The 13,971-nt window shown below is 36.5% G+C and overlaps 1 protein-coding gene across 12 annotated transcripts in view; it reads left to right on the top strand.

Moving 5' to 3' along the window:
- The window catches only part of Slc4a7 (solute carrier family 4 member 7), a 106,073-nt gene that overhangs the window by 77,907 nt on the left and 14,195 nt on the right, over positions 1–13,971 (top strand). For all 12 annotated transcript variants that reach the window (XM_063257063.1, XM_063257061.1, XM_063257058.1 and 9 more), the window contains 4 exons: positions 2,048–2,209; positions 2,379–2,630; positions 3,680–3,748; positions 5,426–5,599. In XM_063257063.1, the coding sequence (XP_063113133.1) occupies positions 2,048–2,209; positions 2,379–2,630; positions 3,680–3,748; positions 5,426–5,599 (657 nt within the window). The remainder of the gene's footprint in view (positions 1–2,047; positions 2,210–2,378; positions 2,631–3,679; positions 3,749–5,425; positions 5,600–13,971) is intronic.

Raw genomic sequence — 13,971 nt, 5'->3', positions numbered from 1 at the left:
TGGCCCTGCTCATGTCTTCAGGAGCGTGTGCTCTCCAGTAGACTGTGTACCATGTAAAAAAGTGATCCCTCATGGGTCTTATTATTTTTCACTGTGTATAATGCATATTACATGTACAGAATATGTATACATATTACTCTTAAGATAATAGGATGTTATTCAAGTTTTTAGAAAGCCAAGTTACAACTTGGATTTTCAGTTATGAGTAGGGTTAGTGACCCCTTCTACATTGTGTAAGGGTCAAATACACATTTTCTTTCTTGTCTACTTTTGTTTTCTTTCATCCACTTCTGTTTATGATTGTACCTGTGTGTATCCATTTACATGCTCCTTTTTCAAGGAGATTTTTATTTTATTGGTGAATAAAAAGAGCACATTTTGTGTCATTTTACTGGCTATAATTATCTTCACATTTAGTGAATTATGTAAATTTTTTTAGAAATAGATACTTAAAAAGAAGTCAGAAGTAGGAGTATAATGAACGTCATTCATTCATTGGCATAAAAACATCATTAAAACCAATGATCTCCAAAGTAAGGTGTATATATGAAAATGATGGGTCATGTGTATTTTAGATTTAAAATCTGTATTTTAATTTAAAATAAGAAAAAAACTATATTTACTCTGTTGATAACCAATGTAATATGTAAAGAGTATAGAGCATTTGAGTTTATAATTTTTTGTTGTTGTTGCTAAGGGTTTACAATAAAAGGAGTTAGGAGACTTCTGTTTGAAATCATAGACACTGCACCCCAAAGATTTGGAGTCATTAAGAAATGGCTTGTATTTAAAAGTCAGTGTTTTTACCGAGTATTATGAGAACATATGAATAGTTGAATGATAAATTAATAGTCATTTAAAATATTGATGTATTTTCCTCTAATATCAGTTGAAACATGTTATTGGTATTCCCAAACATATGCTTGTTATTTATTTATTGATGCTGCTTGCAGAGCAGAATGATTTTAGAGTGTAGAAAGTATATGTGGGGAATCAAAATATGAAACACAAAATAAAATACATTGTATGAACAGAATATTTTTATTTGTATAAATTGTTGAATATGGTGCAGCAGTTTTAATACATATTTGAGAAGATGAGAGTACTTGAGCTTTGAAAGGATTTTAAAGAAAAACAAGCTTAATATTGAGCATAGGTAATAAAAACATCTGTTTTCATTTACTATTCTCCAAAAGTACTCAGCTTCTTGTGATCTTGTAAAACAGTTTTGGCTATAAAAGTAAACTTTATGTTACAGCATTAAAGTCTGTTAGTATCTGAGAAGGTGCCAGATTTTTGTGAGAAGTTGCTTTGGAGAAACAATGTCCTCAGAACCATTTTTGTCTTGATACCAATCCTGGTGAGATCACTAGTGTCTAGGATCTTTAAAGCAGTTTAATTTAAAAGTTGATCTAGCGTGTGGATTATGAAGGATATCAGACCATGTCGAAATGACACTCTGGTTTGCCTGTCTTGTTCCTGCATAACAAAACTAGAAATGTGATCTCCAAACAGCACATTTTATTTGCTTGTGACTTTGTTCCAGCTGGGAGTGGATTTGCTGGCTCTTTGGATCCCTTCGGGGCCCTCCCTTCACACAGCTGCTTGATGTCCAGGAGCCTTTGGGATGCTGTGGCTTCCTGCACGGGTCTGGGGACTTAGCTCAGTGGTTAAAGTGGCTGCAGTGGTACTTGTTTGCCTTCCTGTCCTTCTTCACCATCTTATTTTAGGTCCATTGGGTTATGTCCCTAAGAAAGCTTATCTAGGCTTATCTAACGGCATAATCTTAACAGGGTTCCAGAAGCTGCAGAATTTCTAGAGGTCAGCACTTTGGCCTTATTCTGTGGAATAAAATTGTAAAGTTATCCCAGGTTCAAGGGAGAAGGAAGTACCTGAAAAGAGTAGCTGAGTCAGGTGGTGAGGGGCATGCTGTGCTTGCAAATAATTCAGTTGGACTTAATTGAGTTCTTATAAGTCCCACTCTATGCGGTTGAAATTTAGAGCACTAAAGACTGAAACTTTTAAAAAAATCTTTAATTTTTAACAGCCCACTGATCCAAATAGGGGCTGGATCATAAGCCCATTGGGAGATAATCCTTGGTGGACCTTATTGATAGCTGCTATTCCAGCTCTGCTTTGTACTATTCTCATCTTCATGGATCAGCAGATTACGGCTGTAATCATAAACAGAAAGGAACACAAATTGAAGGTAATTTTTAAATTTTGTGTTTAGCATTGTGATTCCTTCAGGGCTTGAATTTTCTTCATTGGAACCTTAAAAGATGCAAGGTAACAACCAGTTTCTTCCCTTTTTACAGGTAATGTAGATTTTGAGCCTATTTAGACTTAGAAACATCTGTGCTCACTTTGCTTTTCAGAAAGGGGCTGGCTATCACCTTGACTTGCTGATGGTGGGTGTCATGTTGGGCGTCTGCTCTGTCATGGGACTTCCATGGTTTGTGGCTGCAACGGTGCTGTCCATAAGTCACGTCAACAGCTTAAAGGTTGAATCGGAGTGTTCTGCTCCAGGGGAACAACCCAAGTTTCTGGGAATTCGTGAGCAGCGCGTTACAGGACTAATGATTTTTATTCTAATGGGCCTCTCTGTGTTCATGACTTCAGTACTGAAGGTAAAAACCTTTTCATTGCAGTGTTTTAAAATCTCATTTATTATATTATTTATGCTTGTTGCATGAAAATTAAACATTAAAATACACTTGACTATCCAAAATCATTTTTATTTCACTCTAGTTCAGGCTGGTCTTGAACTCATTGTGGAGTCCGGGCTGATCTAAAACTTAGGGTGATTCTCCTGCCCCCGCCTCCCAAGTACTGGGATCCCAGGGGCATAGGTATGCCTCACTGGGCCTGGCTAGATTTTAAAAGTCCATTTTCTTTTCTTCATGAGTTTTACTTCTTTTTCCTCCAAGGCTCTTAGAAGAGCATCTAGGTCAGTTATGTGAGGTGTAGTAGATAGAGTTTTTCTTTGTGTTGCTGAGTGTTTTTTGCCTTAAGGCCTTTCATTTTGGTCAGAGCGATGATTGTGGTTTTAATTAATTTAAGGGGCCTGTTAATAGCCAGGATTTACTATAGAAGGCCTGGGTGTAAAATAGATAGGTGGTTTGGGATTTGCATAATTTTAAGAGTAATAAGGCCTTTAGTTTAGAGGTGGAGTTCAATGGTATTATTTAGTAAATAATACTGAACAGTATTGGTACTATAGGATGCATTGACAATAATTGTAATTCCTGATGACTTTTGAGTGATTTTTAATGTCTCAACTGCGTTTTTGACTGCTTTTTATGTATTTGAAGTAATGTAATTGTCGTAGTTGTCTGATGTAGAAGCTCAAGCATGAGAAAATGTTTTTTGCTTAAAAAGCTAACTAGGTTTTTAAACGAAGTAATTTGACTACAGTTCCTGTTCTTTTAACCTATGAAAATACTCCCTTTTCAGGAAGGAACACATAGAAGATGAACAAAGTTTCAAGGAGTTTATGGTTCTTAGCATTGTCTTAGGCATAGAAATATTAGGTTGACCCAACTCTCATCAGTAAAGATTTTTGATTTTTTTCACTAAACTTATGTTTCTGTGTACTCGTTACTGTGTTTCACTAGCATACTTAGTAATGTTGTGTTTAGTATTATTTTAATACTGAGTGTGGTAATTTTACTTGCAGTTTATTCCGATGCCTGTTCTGTATGGTGTTTTCCTTTATATGGGAGTTTCCTCATTAAAAGGAATCCAGGCAAGTCCTAAGTACTTAATGTTTATGTTGAAAAATGTAAAACTATTCAAAATATGCAGGAATTAAGTTTTATGATGGTAGTGATTTATTCTGTACTCTTGCAGGACAGGTGACTTTTTTTAACTGGTGACTGCAGGTCCACACTTGCGACGTAGTTGTTGCTTCCTGTCCCGCCACTCCAAGAATTAAGCTCGTGAACCAACACGGCCCTCACCTGTTTTTATTTTTATTTTTTTTTATTTATTTATTTATTTTGTCTTTTTTCATTTCATTTTTATCGGTACTGGGGATCGAACTCACGACCGCCTGCTTGCAAGACAGGTGCTTATGCCGCTGAGCTAAACCCCCAGCCCCTCCTCACCTGTTTTTAAAGCTAAAGCAAAAACCCCTGTAACTCTCAGGACAGAGTGTTGCAATATAAGGGCAGATCAAAAGAAGTGGAAGGGGAAAAAATTTCTGCTTGTAACATGCAGAACACCAATTTCAGTGCTTTATTTCTCCCGAGACTTTAAAGTCAGTTTGTTACGAATTTCAAAAGCAAAGTGTACATTTTACTCTTAACAGTGGTATTGTCTTTGATTTGTATGGCACAGTATGATTTAGAAGGTTTAGGACATGAGTTATTCTCTGATGTTTAAAATGGTGATTGAGAAAGAGGAAAGGAAAAAAATCTCAGTTTTGTAAATCAGGTGATAAGTAGAGGGACTTGCAGGGGTTATTTGGTAAGTGAGCACTAGGGACATGGCCAGAACCCAGTCATTTCACTACTCTGTCTTGACTTCCGCTACTTCTTGGAAAAGAACCTGAGGAAACTCACTAAAATTGGTACAGATGTTAGTGGAAAGTGTGAAGGCTGCACAGGTAAGCTCCTTTGACTTTTTTCTCACAGAAATGCTGTCGTCTGTAGTTGCCAGCTGTTGTACTAGTGGCTGCAGGATTTTTACAAGGTAGATTTTTTTAAAAGCTTGGTCCAGGATCTCCGCTCTTTATTAGTTAGAAAATATCCTTATATCTTACTTGATTTTTTTTTTTTTTTGGCAGCAGTTTTGTGAGGTTGGGAGGGCTGATCTTATTCCCAGTTTATAAATGAGAAAGTTAAAGCACAAGAAGCGAAGAAATTTGCACAGGGTTTCATTTTCAATGAATGAATACTTGAATATTGCGACTTCAAGTTATCTTCATAGAAGAAGTACTGTTAGTCTTGGAGAGTACCTTACAAGTCATTCGGATGGTTATTCATTAGTTAAACTTAAATAGAAAACAAGTTCAGAGGTTAAATGTTTTATCCTGCCTAGAACAACATTTCGTGTTGGGTATTCTAGTTAATTGCAACAGTTCAAGCTGATTTTTCGTTCTTCAGATCCAGAGATTCGGGCTGGGGATTTAGCTCAGCGGCATAAGCGCCTGCCTTGCAAGCAGGCAGTCGTGAGTTCAATCCCCGGTACCGATAAAAAGGAAAAAAAGACAAAAAAAAAAAAAAAAAAAAGTAACCAGATCCAGAGATTCTTTCTAAAATGGTGTGCTATACTCTCAGAACTTTTCAAGGAAGTTACAGTTTTAAATTTAACATGAGAACCCTAAGTTTGAGTACAGTGTTATTTCTGAACACTGGAAATAGCATTTGTTGAAACCTTTTCTTTTTTTTGTTTTGCTTTGTTTTGTTTCTCTTCCATCTAGTTTTTTGATCGTATAAAATTATTTGGAATGCCTGCAAAGCACCAGCCTGATCTTATCTACCTCCGCTATGTGCCTCTCTGGAAGGTCCACATTTTCACAGTCATTCAGCTCACTTGTCTGGTTCTGTTGTGGGTGATAAAAGCTTCGGCTGCTGCAGTAGTTTTTCCCATGATGGTAAGTTTTTCAGATTTATTTTGCCATCAGTTAATAATGCAATTGTATTTTTTAAATGATTGTGTATTTTCATAGTAGTTCTTTTTTAATTTATAGTTGGTTTTGAGAAAAAGTATAGACCATTTTAACTGTCTTAGGTATTTGAAGATGTGTGTTTTTATCTCATTGTAGCTATAAGCCAGATCTCTTCAATTCTGAATTTTCATGTCATTTTCAAGGTTTTAGTCTTGAACTCTTTCAAGAGTTCTCATTTCTTTTGTTTTACTTTGTTTTGTTTTTCCTTTTCATTTGCTATGGTTCTGATAGTCAAACTCAGAGTTTCATACATGTTGGGCAAGTACATTACCGCTGAATTGCACCCTCAGCCCTAGAGCTCTATTTTGTATTTTTTTTTTTCATTTTAAAGAGAAAAGAAATAAAATAAAATTTGAAAATATGATAATAGAAGGCAACAAAGGTTAATAAATTGCGTATTAGCTTTAAATTACTCAGAGTACATGATTCAGGCATTTAATTATCTTTGTATGCACACACACATCTTCCTTCTCCTCCTCCTCTTCCTCTTCCTCCTCCTCCTCCTTGTTTTTTTGCTTTTCCCTTTCTTCTTTTCTCGTTTCCTTGTCCCAGTTTTCTTTTGTTTGAACAGTTTCTTCACCATTTTACAATATCGTATTTACTCTTTTAGTTTCTCACATTAGGGAAACAATATGATGTGTGCATATGTGCGTCTGAGTTATTTCACATGAGTATGGTCTTGAATTGCATCCATTTGCCTGAGAAAGTCTCCAGTTTGTCTTTATTCTGACTAGTGCTCCATTGTATAAAAAGACCATATCTTTTTCATCCATTCCTCAATTAATGGGAATTTGGAGTGTTTCCAAGATCTATTACGAATAATGTTGCAGTAAACATTATTGCTGTGGTGTGATGTTTTTAATTCTTCTGAGAAAATACCCAGAAGGAGAATGGCTGGCTCAAATGAAATCTGTAATGCTTGTTTTTTGAGGAATTTTCTATACTGATTTCTATACTCCCAACAGTGGAAAAGGATTCCTTTTTCCCCACAAGCTATACTGGCATTTATTATTGGTTGATTTCTTGATAATAGCCATTCTTTCTGGCGTATGATGAATCTCAGTGTTGTTTTAATTTGCATCTCTTGAATGACCAGTGATGGTCAACATTTTTTCATATATGTTTGCTGCTTATATTTCTTCATCTGAGGATTGTGTGTTCATCTCAGATGCCCGTTTTTGTATTGGGCCTTTAAATTGGGAGGTCTGATATTTTTTAGTTTTTTTATATGTTCTCAATAGTAATCCTTTAAGAAACAGCTGGCAAACATTTTTCCCACATTGTGAGTTCTCTTCACTTTGTTGGTGGTTTTTAATGAGATCCCAGTTTTGATTCGTTGAGATAGTTCCTGTGCCATTGGACTTCTAGTTTAAAGTCTTTGCCTACACCAATGACTTAAAGAGTTTCACCTATTTTCTAGCAGATTTAGTGTTTCTGTTCTAGTATTTAGATCTTTAATCTGTTTTTAGTTTAGTGCTTAAAGATGTGGGTCTAATTTTAATCTTTAGCATGTGTAGAGCCAGTTTTTCCAGCACCATTTATTAAAGAGACTATCTTTCTTCTAGTGAATGTGTTTGGCACCTTTGTCAAAGATAAGGCAACTGAGTATGTTTGGAGTTGTTTCTGCATCTTTTAATCTTTTCCATTGATCTTTGGATCTAGTTGTGGGTTTTTTTTTAATTTATTTGTTTGTTTTTGGTTTTTGATGGGTGCTGATGAGCAAACTCAGAACCTTATGCTTGCCAGGCAGGTGTCGTGCTGCTATTATCCCTGGCTCTAATTATTTATTTTTGACTGTTAACTTTGTATCCAACTGTGCTACTGAATTTGTTTATTAAATCTAGCAGTTTTTTAGTGGGGTTTTGGGGGGTCTTTTGTGTAGAGTATCAAGTCATCTGCAAATAATGATAATTTAACTTCCATCCTTTCATGTTGTTACTCCTTTTCTCTTGTCTAATTGCTCTGGCTAAAGTTTCCAGGACTGTGCTGAATAAGAGTGGAGACAGTGGACGTCCTTGTCTTGTTCCTGATTTTAGAGTAAAAGCTTTCAGTTTTTGTCCATTTAGTATGACGTTGACTACTGGTTTATTGTAGATGGCTTTTATCAGTTTGAGATAAAGACCATCTATTCCAATTTGCTGTAGGGTTTTTATCATGAGTAGGTGCTGGACTTTGTTTAAAAGTTTTTCTGTATCTAGTGAGATGATACATGATTTTTGTCCTTGCTCTGTTAGTATGGTGTATTACATTTATTGATTTGCATATGTTGAACCATCCCTGTACCCTTGGGATGAAACTCATTTGGTCATGGTGCATTGATGATTTTCTGCATTCTTTTTGCCAGAACCTTGAAGATTTTTGTATCTTGTGTTCATTAGGGAGACTGGCCTATAGTTTTCTTTCCTAGGTGGATCCTTCCTTGGTTTTGGTATCAGGATAATGCTTGCTTCCAGGAATGAATTTGGGAATATTGCTTCTCTTTCAATTTCCCTAAAGAGTTCGAGAAATAGTAGTGTTGGATCTTCTCTAAATTTCTTGTAGAATTCAGCAGTGAATCAGTCGGGGCTTGGGCTTTTCTTTGTGGGAACATTTCTAATTACATCTTTTTTTTTTTTTTTTTTTTTTTTTTTTTTTTGTCTTTTTCCTTTTCCCTTTTTATGGGTACCGGGGATCGAACTCACGACTGCCTGCTTGCAAGGCAGGCGCTTATGCCGCTGAGCTAAATCCCCAGCCCCTCTAATTACATCTTTGATTTCACTGATTGATATTGGTTTACTTAGGATTTTCTACTTTTTTCAATTCAACTTTAGTAATTCATATGTATATAAGAATCTGTCCATTTTCTTCTGCATTTTCCATCTTATTAGAATGCAAGTTTTCAAGTAGCTATAGATGATCTGGATTTCTGCAGGGTCCATTGTGATTTCACTCTTTTTATTCCTAATTGTGAGGATTTGAGTCTTTTCATAGTTAGATAAGAGTTTGTCAATTTTATTTAATGTTTCAAAGAACTGTTTGATTCATTGTTTCCTTAGTTTCTATTCTGCTAATTTCTGCTCTGATGTTTATACTTTCCTTGCCCATACAAGCTTGTGGCTCTCCTTTTTCTGAAAGTCTGAGGTTCATCATTAAGTTGTTTACTTGTGCTTGCTCTATTTTCCTGATATGGATATTCATTGCTGTAAATTTCCCTCTTAGGACTGTTTTCATTGTGTTGCTTAAGTTCTGCTATGTTGTATTGTCAGTATCACTGAATTGTAGAAACTATCTAATTGCTTGTTTAATTTCATCTGTGACCCATTGATTTTTCAGAAGGGTGTTGTTTAATATCCATGTGTTTATGAAGTTCTTCTGATTTCTTTTGCTGTTGATTTCCAATTTCATTGCACCATGGTCTGATAATATGCATGGGATTATTTCAATTCCTTTGCCTTTACATAAGTGTGTTCTGTGAGCTAGTATAGTTTATTTTGAGAATGTCCCAAGTGTAACTGAAAAAAAATGTGTATTCTGATGTTGTGGGGTAGAACACAGTAAAAATCTACTAAATGCATTTGTTCAAAAGTTTAGTTCAGTTCTAATATTTTTCATCGTTGGTTTTTTTTATTTTGAAAGAATAAAACAAAACAATAAAATGGAACAAAACGAAACAGTAAGAGCAATATTGGATTTCAAAAACAAGACAGAAGGAAATTCCCCGTAGTTGATGTGTTGCACATTGTTATGCTCTAAACTGATGCTCAGGCTACTGGCATTAGGCCTGCAAATTCAGTCAGTCAATAGAAACATTAATTTGTTTTTGTACCTCAGTTGCTGTTGTCCCAGGCTATATTCCTCCAAATCAGCTGGTTGCTCGTGGGAGATTGGATGTCATCTTGTCACCAACCTAAGTACTGACTGGTTCATGGAAACTGTGGAGTTGACTTCTTGATTCTCTTCCCAGCCCACAACTGCTGCTGGTTTATGGAAGGGGCAGGTTGATTTCTTGGTTCTCTTACCAGCCTCATGGCTCTGCTGGCTCATGGGGAGGGCGGGTTAACATCTTGGTTCTCTGCTCAACCTATAACTGCCCCGGCTCACAGGAAGGACAGGCTGACTTCTTGGTTCTCTTCCCAGCCCACAAATCTCATTGTTGATATTTTGATCTGTCTTTTTGTGACAGTGGAGTATTGAGATTTCCCCAATACATTTGTATTAGTGCTTGATTTTTCATGTCTGTTAGTAATTGTTGCATATACTTGGGTGCACTGGTATTAGTTGCATATATATGTATGATTAGTTGTCTCTTCCTTTTGGATTATTCCTTTTATAAGGATGTATGTGACCTTACTTATCTCTACTAATGAAACTTGGCTTTAATTACTTTGTCTGTAAACAGAATAACTACTCCTGGCTTTTTCTGGGTTCCTATCATGTGGAGTATTGTTTTCCAGACTTTCACTTTCAGTCTGTGAATTTCTTTTTGAATGAAGTGTGTTTCTTACATGTAACATATTGTTGGATCTTGCTTTTTGATCCATTCTGCCAGTCTGTGTCTTTTGATTGGTGCGTTGTGACCATTAACATTGATGGCTATAACTGATATGTATTGATTTTTTTCATTGTTATATTATTTTCTTGTTGTTGCCCCCCACTTTCCCACCTTCATCTGTTTAATTATTTTGTCTTGCTTGGTAGATTCCTTTTGTTGGGATCCATGGAGTTGTAATCCTTGTTATGTTTTTCTAGAATGTACTTCAAAATATTTTGGAGTGTTGACTTGGTGGTCTTAAATTTTCTCATATGTTCTTTGTCAGGGAAATATCTTGTTTCTCCATCAATTTTGAAAGATAGTTTTGTTGGGTACATCAGTCTGGTTTGAAAGTTTTTTTCTGTTAGAACTTGAAATACTTTACTCCAAGCTCTCCTTTACTTGAGTGAGTGTGCTGAGATGTCAGCTGTGATTCTGATGGATTTTCCTTTATTTGTGATTTGTGTCTTTCCTCTGACAGCATTTAAAATTCGATTCTTGTGTTGAATATCTGGAATCTTGATTATTGTATGCCTGGCTGTAGATCTTTTTTTTTGGTTTGTTTGTGGATCATGGCTAACTGGAGTTCTATATATCTTACTTAACTGTATGTCAAGTTCTTTTTTTCTGCCAGGGAAGTTTTCTGCCATGATGTCTGAGAAGTTTTTTTTAATATATATTTTGCTCTGTCTCCTGCTTTTTCAGTGACTCCAATGAATCCTAAATTATTCTTCTTGGTCTCATCCAGCAGCTGCTGGATTGATTTCCTATTTTTAAGGAATCTTTCTTTTCATGATTGCTGACCACAAGCCTGTCTTATATCTGAGATCCTCTTGCCACATTGGCTTAGTCTGCTGCAGATACTTTCAATGGAATTTTTATTCCTTTGGATATCTGTTTGAAAATCTGATTGATGGATTCCTATGCTGAGCATTGTTGGCTTCCACAATTTTCTTAAGCTCCTTCATATTTTTGTCTGTATCTGCTCTAGAGTCACCAAGCATAGTTTTCATGACATTTTCTCTGCAGTTATCTGAGAGATTCTTTTTGATTTGATTTTTTTCTAGAACCTCATTCAGTTGCTTTGTTGTTCCCATTTCAGAGAGGCCAGGTCAGCTTTTGGATTGTCCTCCTTCATTGCCTTCTGGGTTTGCCTTTGCTGAACTGGATGTCTGGGATTGCATCTTATTTTTCAGTGTCTTCTCATTTTCTTTTTCTTTTTTTTTTAGGTGTAATCCCTGAAGTGATGCTTATAAATTGCCTGTTGTGGGTTACTTTCTTGCCATTACTAGAAATCTTAGAAAATGACTATTTCTCTGAAGTATCTGCCAAGTGCAACTGGTTTTTAGGTTTTGAGTCTGTTGCAAGGTCCTTGGTCTTCAATTTGTTGGTGATGAGAAACTGCTGCCTGTTTGGCCCAACCCTTAGTTCTTTGGCACTGTACCAAAGTATTGTCTCTGCCCGTTAGTCAATCTCTCTTGGAATACCAGGAAAAATAGCTGTTCATAACAATTATGTCCCTTTTTGTTAAAATTGTACAATCATCAATAACAATTGGAACAATCATAGCCTAGGAAATGACAAATGGAGGTAACCATTAATTTGCCATCTTTAACTGGATAAATTAGATTTGTGGTTATGTAACAAAATGTAAAACAGACCAAAAAATTATATGCAGTATATAAGTCCTTAATATGTGAGGGATTACAGTTTATAGGGTGTTAGTTAAAAAATAGGTGGATGAAGAGGAAGAGATTAGAAATAATACTAGAAGACAAAGGGGAATCAGGCTGACTTGGGAAAACTGGTGCAGAAGACTGGAAGGAAAGAGAGAGGTAAGAAAGAAAAATGAAAATCAGAGCAGAACAACAACCACAAAGAGGCTAGAAACCATGTTCATATAACAACAAGATCAAACAATAAAGGGGGAAAAACCCCACAAGAACAACAACAAAAAACAAGAGAGAGACTATTAAAAAGTCTACTTCCAGGTTTGTCTTTGCTGTCACTCATAAACAGTGTGTGGAGACAGAGTCCAGGTCCATGCTGATGTATGCCAGCTTGCCAGCAGTAGCTTTTTGGTGGGGTACTGGGTAATCTCAGTGAGCCTGCATTTTCTGGCTAAGAGCAGGCTGGCTTGGCATGCAGCCATCCACACACCTTCTGCAAGTTTGAGCCCAGCTGGGAACCGGTCTGAGTTCTGAGCTCAGCAGACCCCTCTTCAGGATGTCTCCTAGCCAGTCACTGCCTCTTGCAGGAGGACTGAACCCTGAGCACTCATTGCGAGTTAGTGCAGTCCTTTGTGTCTGCTTCTCCCCTGCACTGCTGCACATCTCTGTGGAGGCCTCTGGGCTTGTGAGCTGTCACTGTGTGACTGCTGGTTGAACTGCTGTTCTTGCATAGCAAATTCCTTCTCAGGGAGTAGGTGCACCTGGTTACCTCCTTCTTGTGCACCTGGTTACCTCCTTCTTGTGCACCTGGTTACCTCCTTCTTGTTCGCGGTTCGTCTTTTCACTCTTCCACTCGTGCTTCAGATTCTCCTGAATCTGAACTGGGTTCCAGGGACCCAGTTCCCTCCTTCTTGTCTTCCTCATGTTGCTGTAGTCTGGACGGCTACTCTTAGAGACGCTCTTTCACTGCTGCTTACTGCTTCTCCATCTTGGAGCCTCATCTGTTTTGTATTTTTAAAGAATTTAAAAATTTATGACTTTTATGAAACAAATCTAATGCCAAATTCAAAAAGAAAGCAACCAAAACAACATAGTTTTTTAATGGATTTCACTGCACTTTTTTTTTTTTTACAAAGTGATTAACCTAGAACTTAGAAAGTTATGAAGAGTATAATTTTAATGTCTAATTCATTATAAAAATGATTCTAACATTAAAAGAATTAGCATATTTCTTGAAAATGTGATAGTGTACCTTTTAACCCTATAGTTAAAAATCTAAGAGATTAAAAATCTTTAGTAGAATTACTAAGAATACGTTAGAAAGGACACATATAAGAAGATATGAAAATTAGTAGATTATCTAGGTCTTCAGTAATGCTAGAAAATGGGGAAGATACCTTTTTCAGAATAGTGATACAAATCTATATGATACTTATAAATTAACTAAAATTAAAAATTTCATATAGGAATATAAAGGAAAAGGTTTCATATAGGAATATAAAGGAAAAGTAGTTTTTTGGGAACTGCTGTAATAAATTATCAGAAATTATGTGGTTAAAAACAACAAGGAAATATGTTCCCTTACAGTTATGGAGGCTAGAGGTCTGCCATCCAAATGTGACTGGGGCCACACTCCTCTGAATCCCGTAGAGGCATCTTTCGTGCTCTGTCTCTAGTTTCCTGGGGCTGCTGCAGTTCTTGGCAGCTCTTGGCTTGCAGCTGCATTAACTCCAGTCTGCCTTGATGTCATCAAATAGTGCTCTTTGTCTGCTGCGTCTTCACTTGGCATGAGATTTCGTGAGAGAAAAATTCATACTGTATTAGCAGCCCACCCCAGTATGACATTTCCATAATTACATCTGTGTGACCTTATTTCCAAATAATATCATATTCTGAGATATTGTGAGTTGGGCTTCAATTTGTCTGCTTTGTTTTTGCAGTACTTGTAATCAAATCGAGGACTTTGTCCTGACTGAGCTGTACCCTATTCCTTTTTTAGACAGGGTCTCGAGCTTGAACTCCCTCCCAGAGTGCTGGGATTACAGCCAAGCACCACCACACCCAGCTTCAGCCTGTCTTTAATGGGGTGAAAAATTGAATTCTAGCAGTATTAAACA

This window comes from Cavia porcellus, unplaced genomic scaffold (assembly GCF_034190915.1).
Source record: "Cavia porcellus strain 051 isolate PalLab524CR breed Dunkin Hartley unplaced genomic scaffold, mCavPor4.1 scaffold_10, whole genome shotgun sequence".
Taxonomy (NCBI): Eukaryota; Metazoa; Chordata; class Mammalia; order Rodentia; family Caviidae; genus Cavia; species Cavia porcellus.
This window is presented reverse-complemented; position numbering and strand designations above follow the sequence as displayed.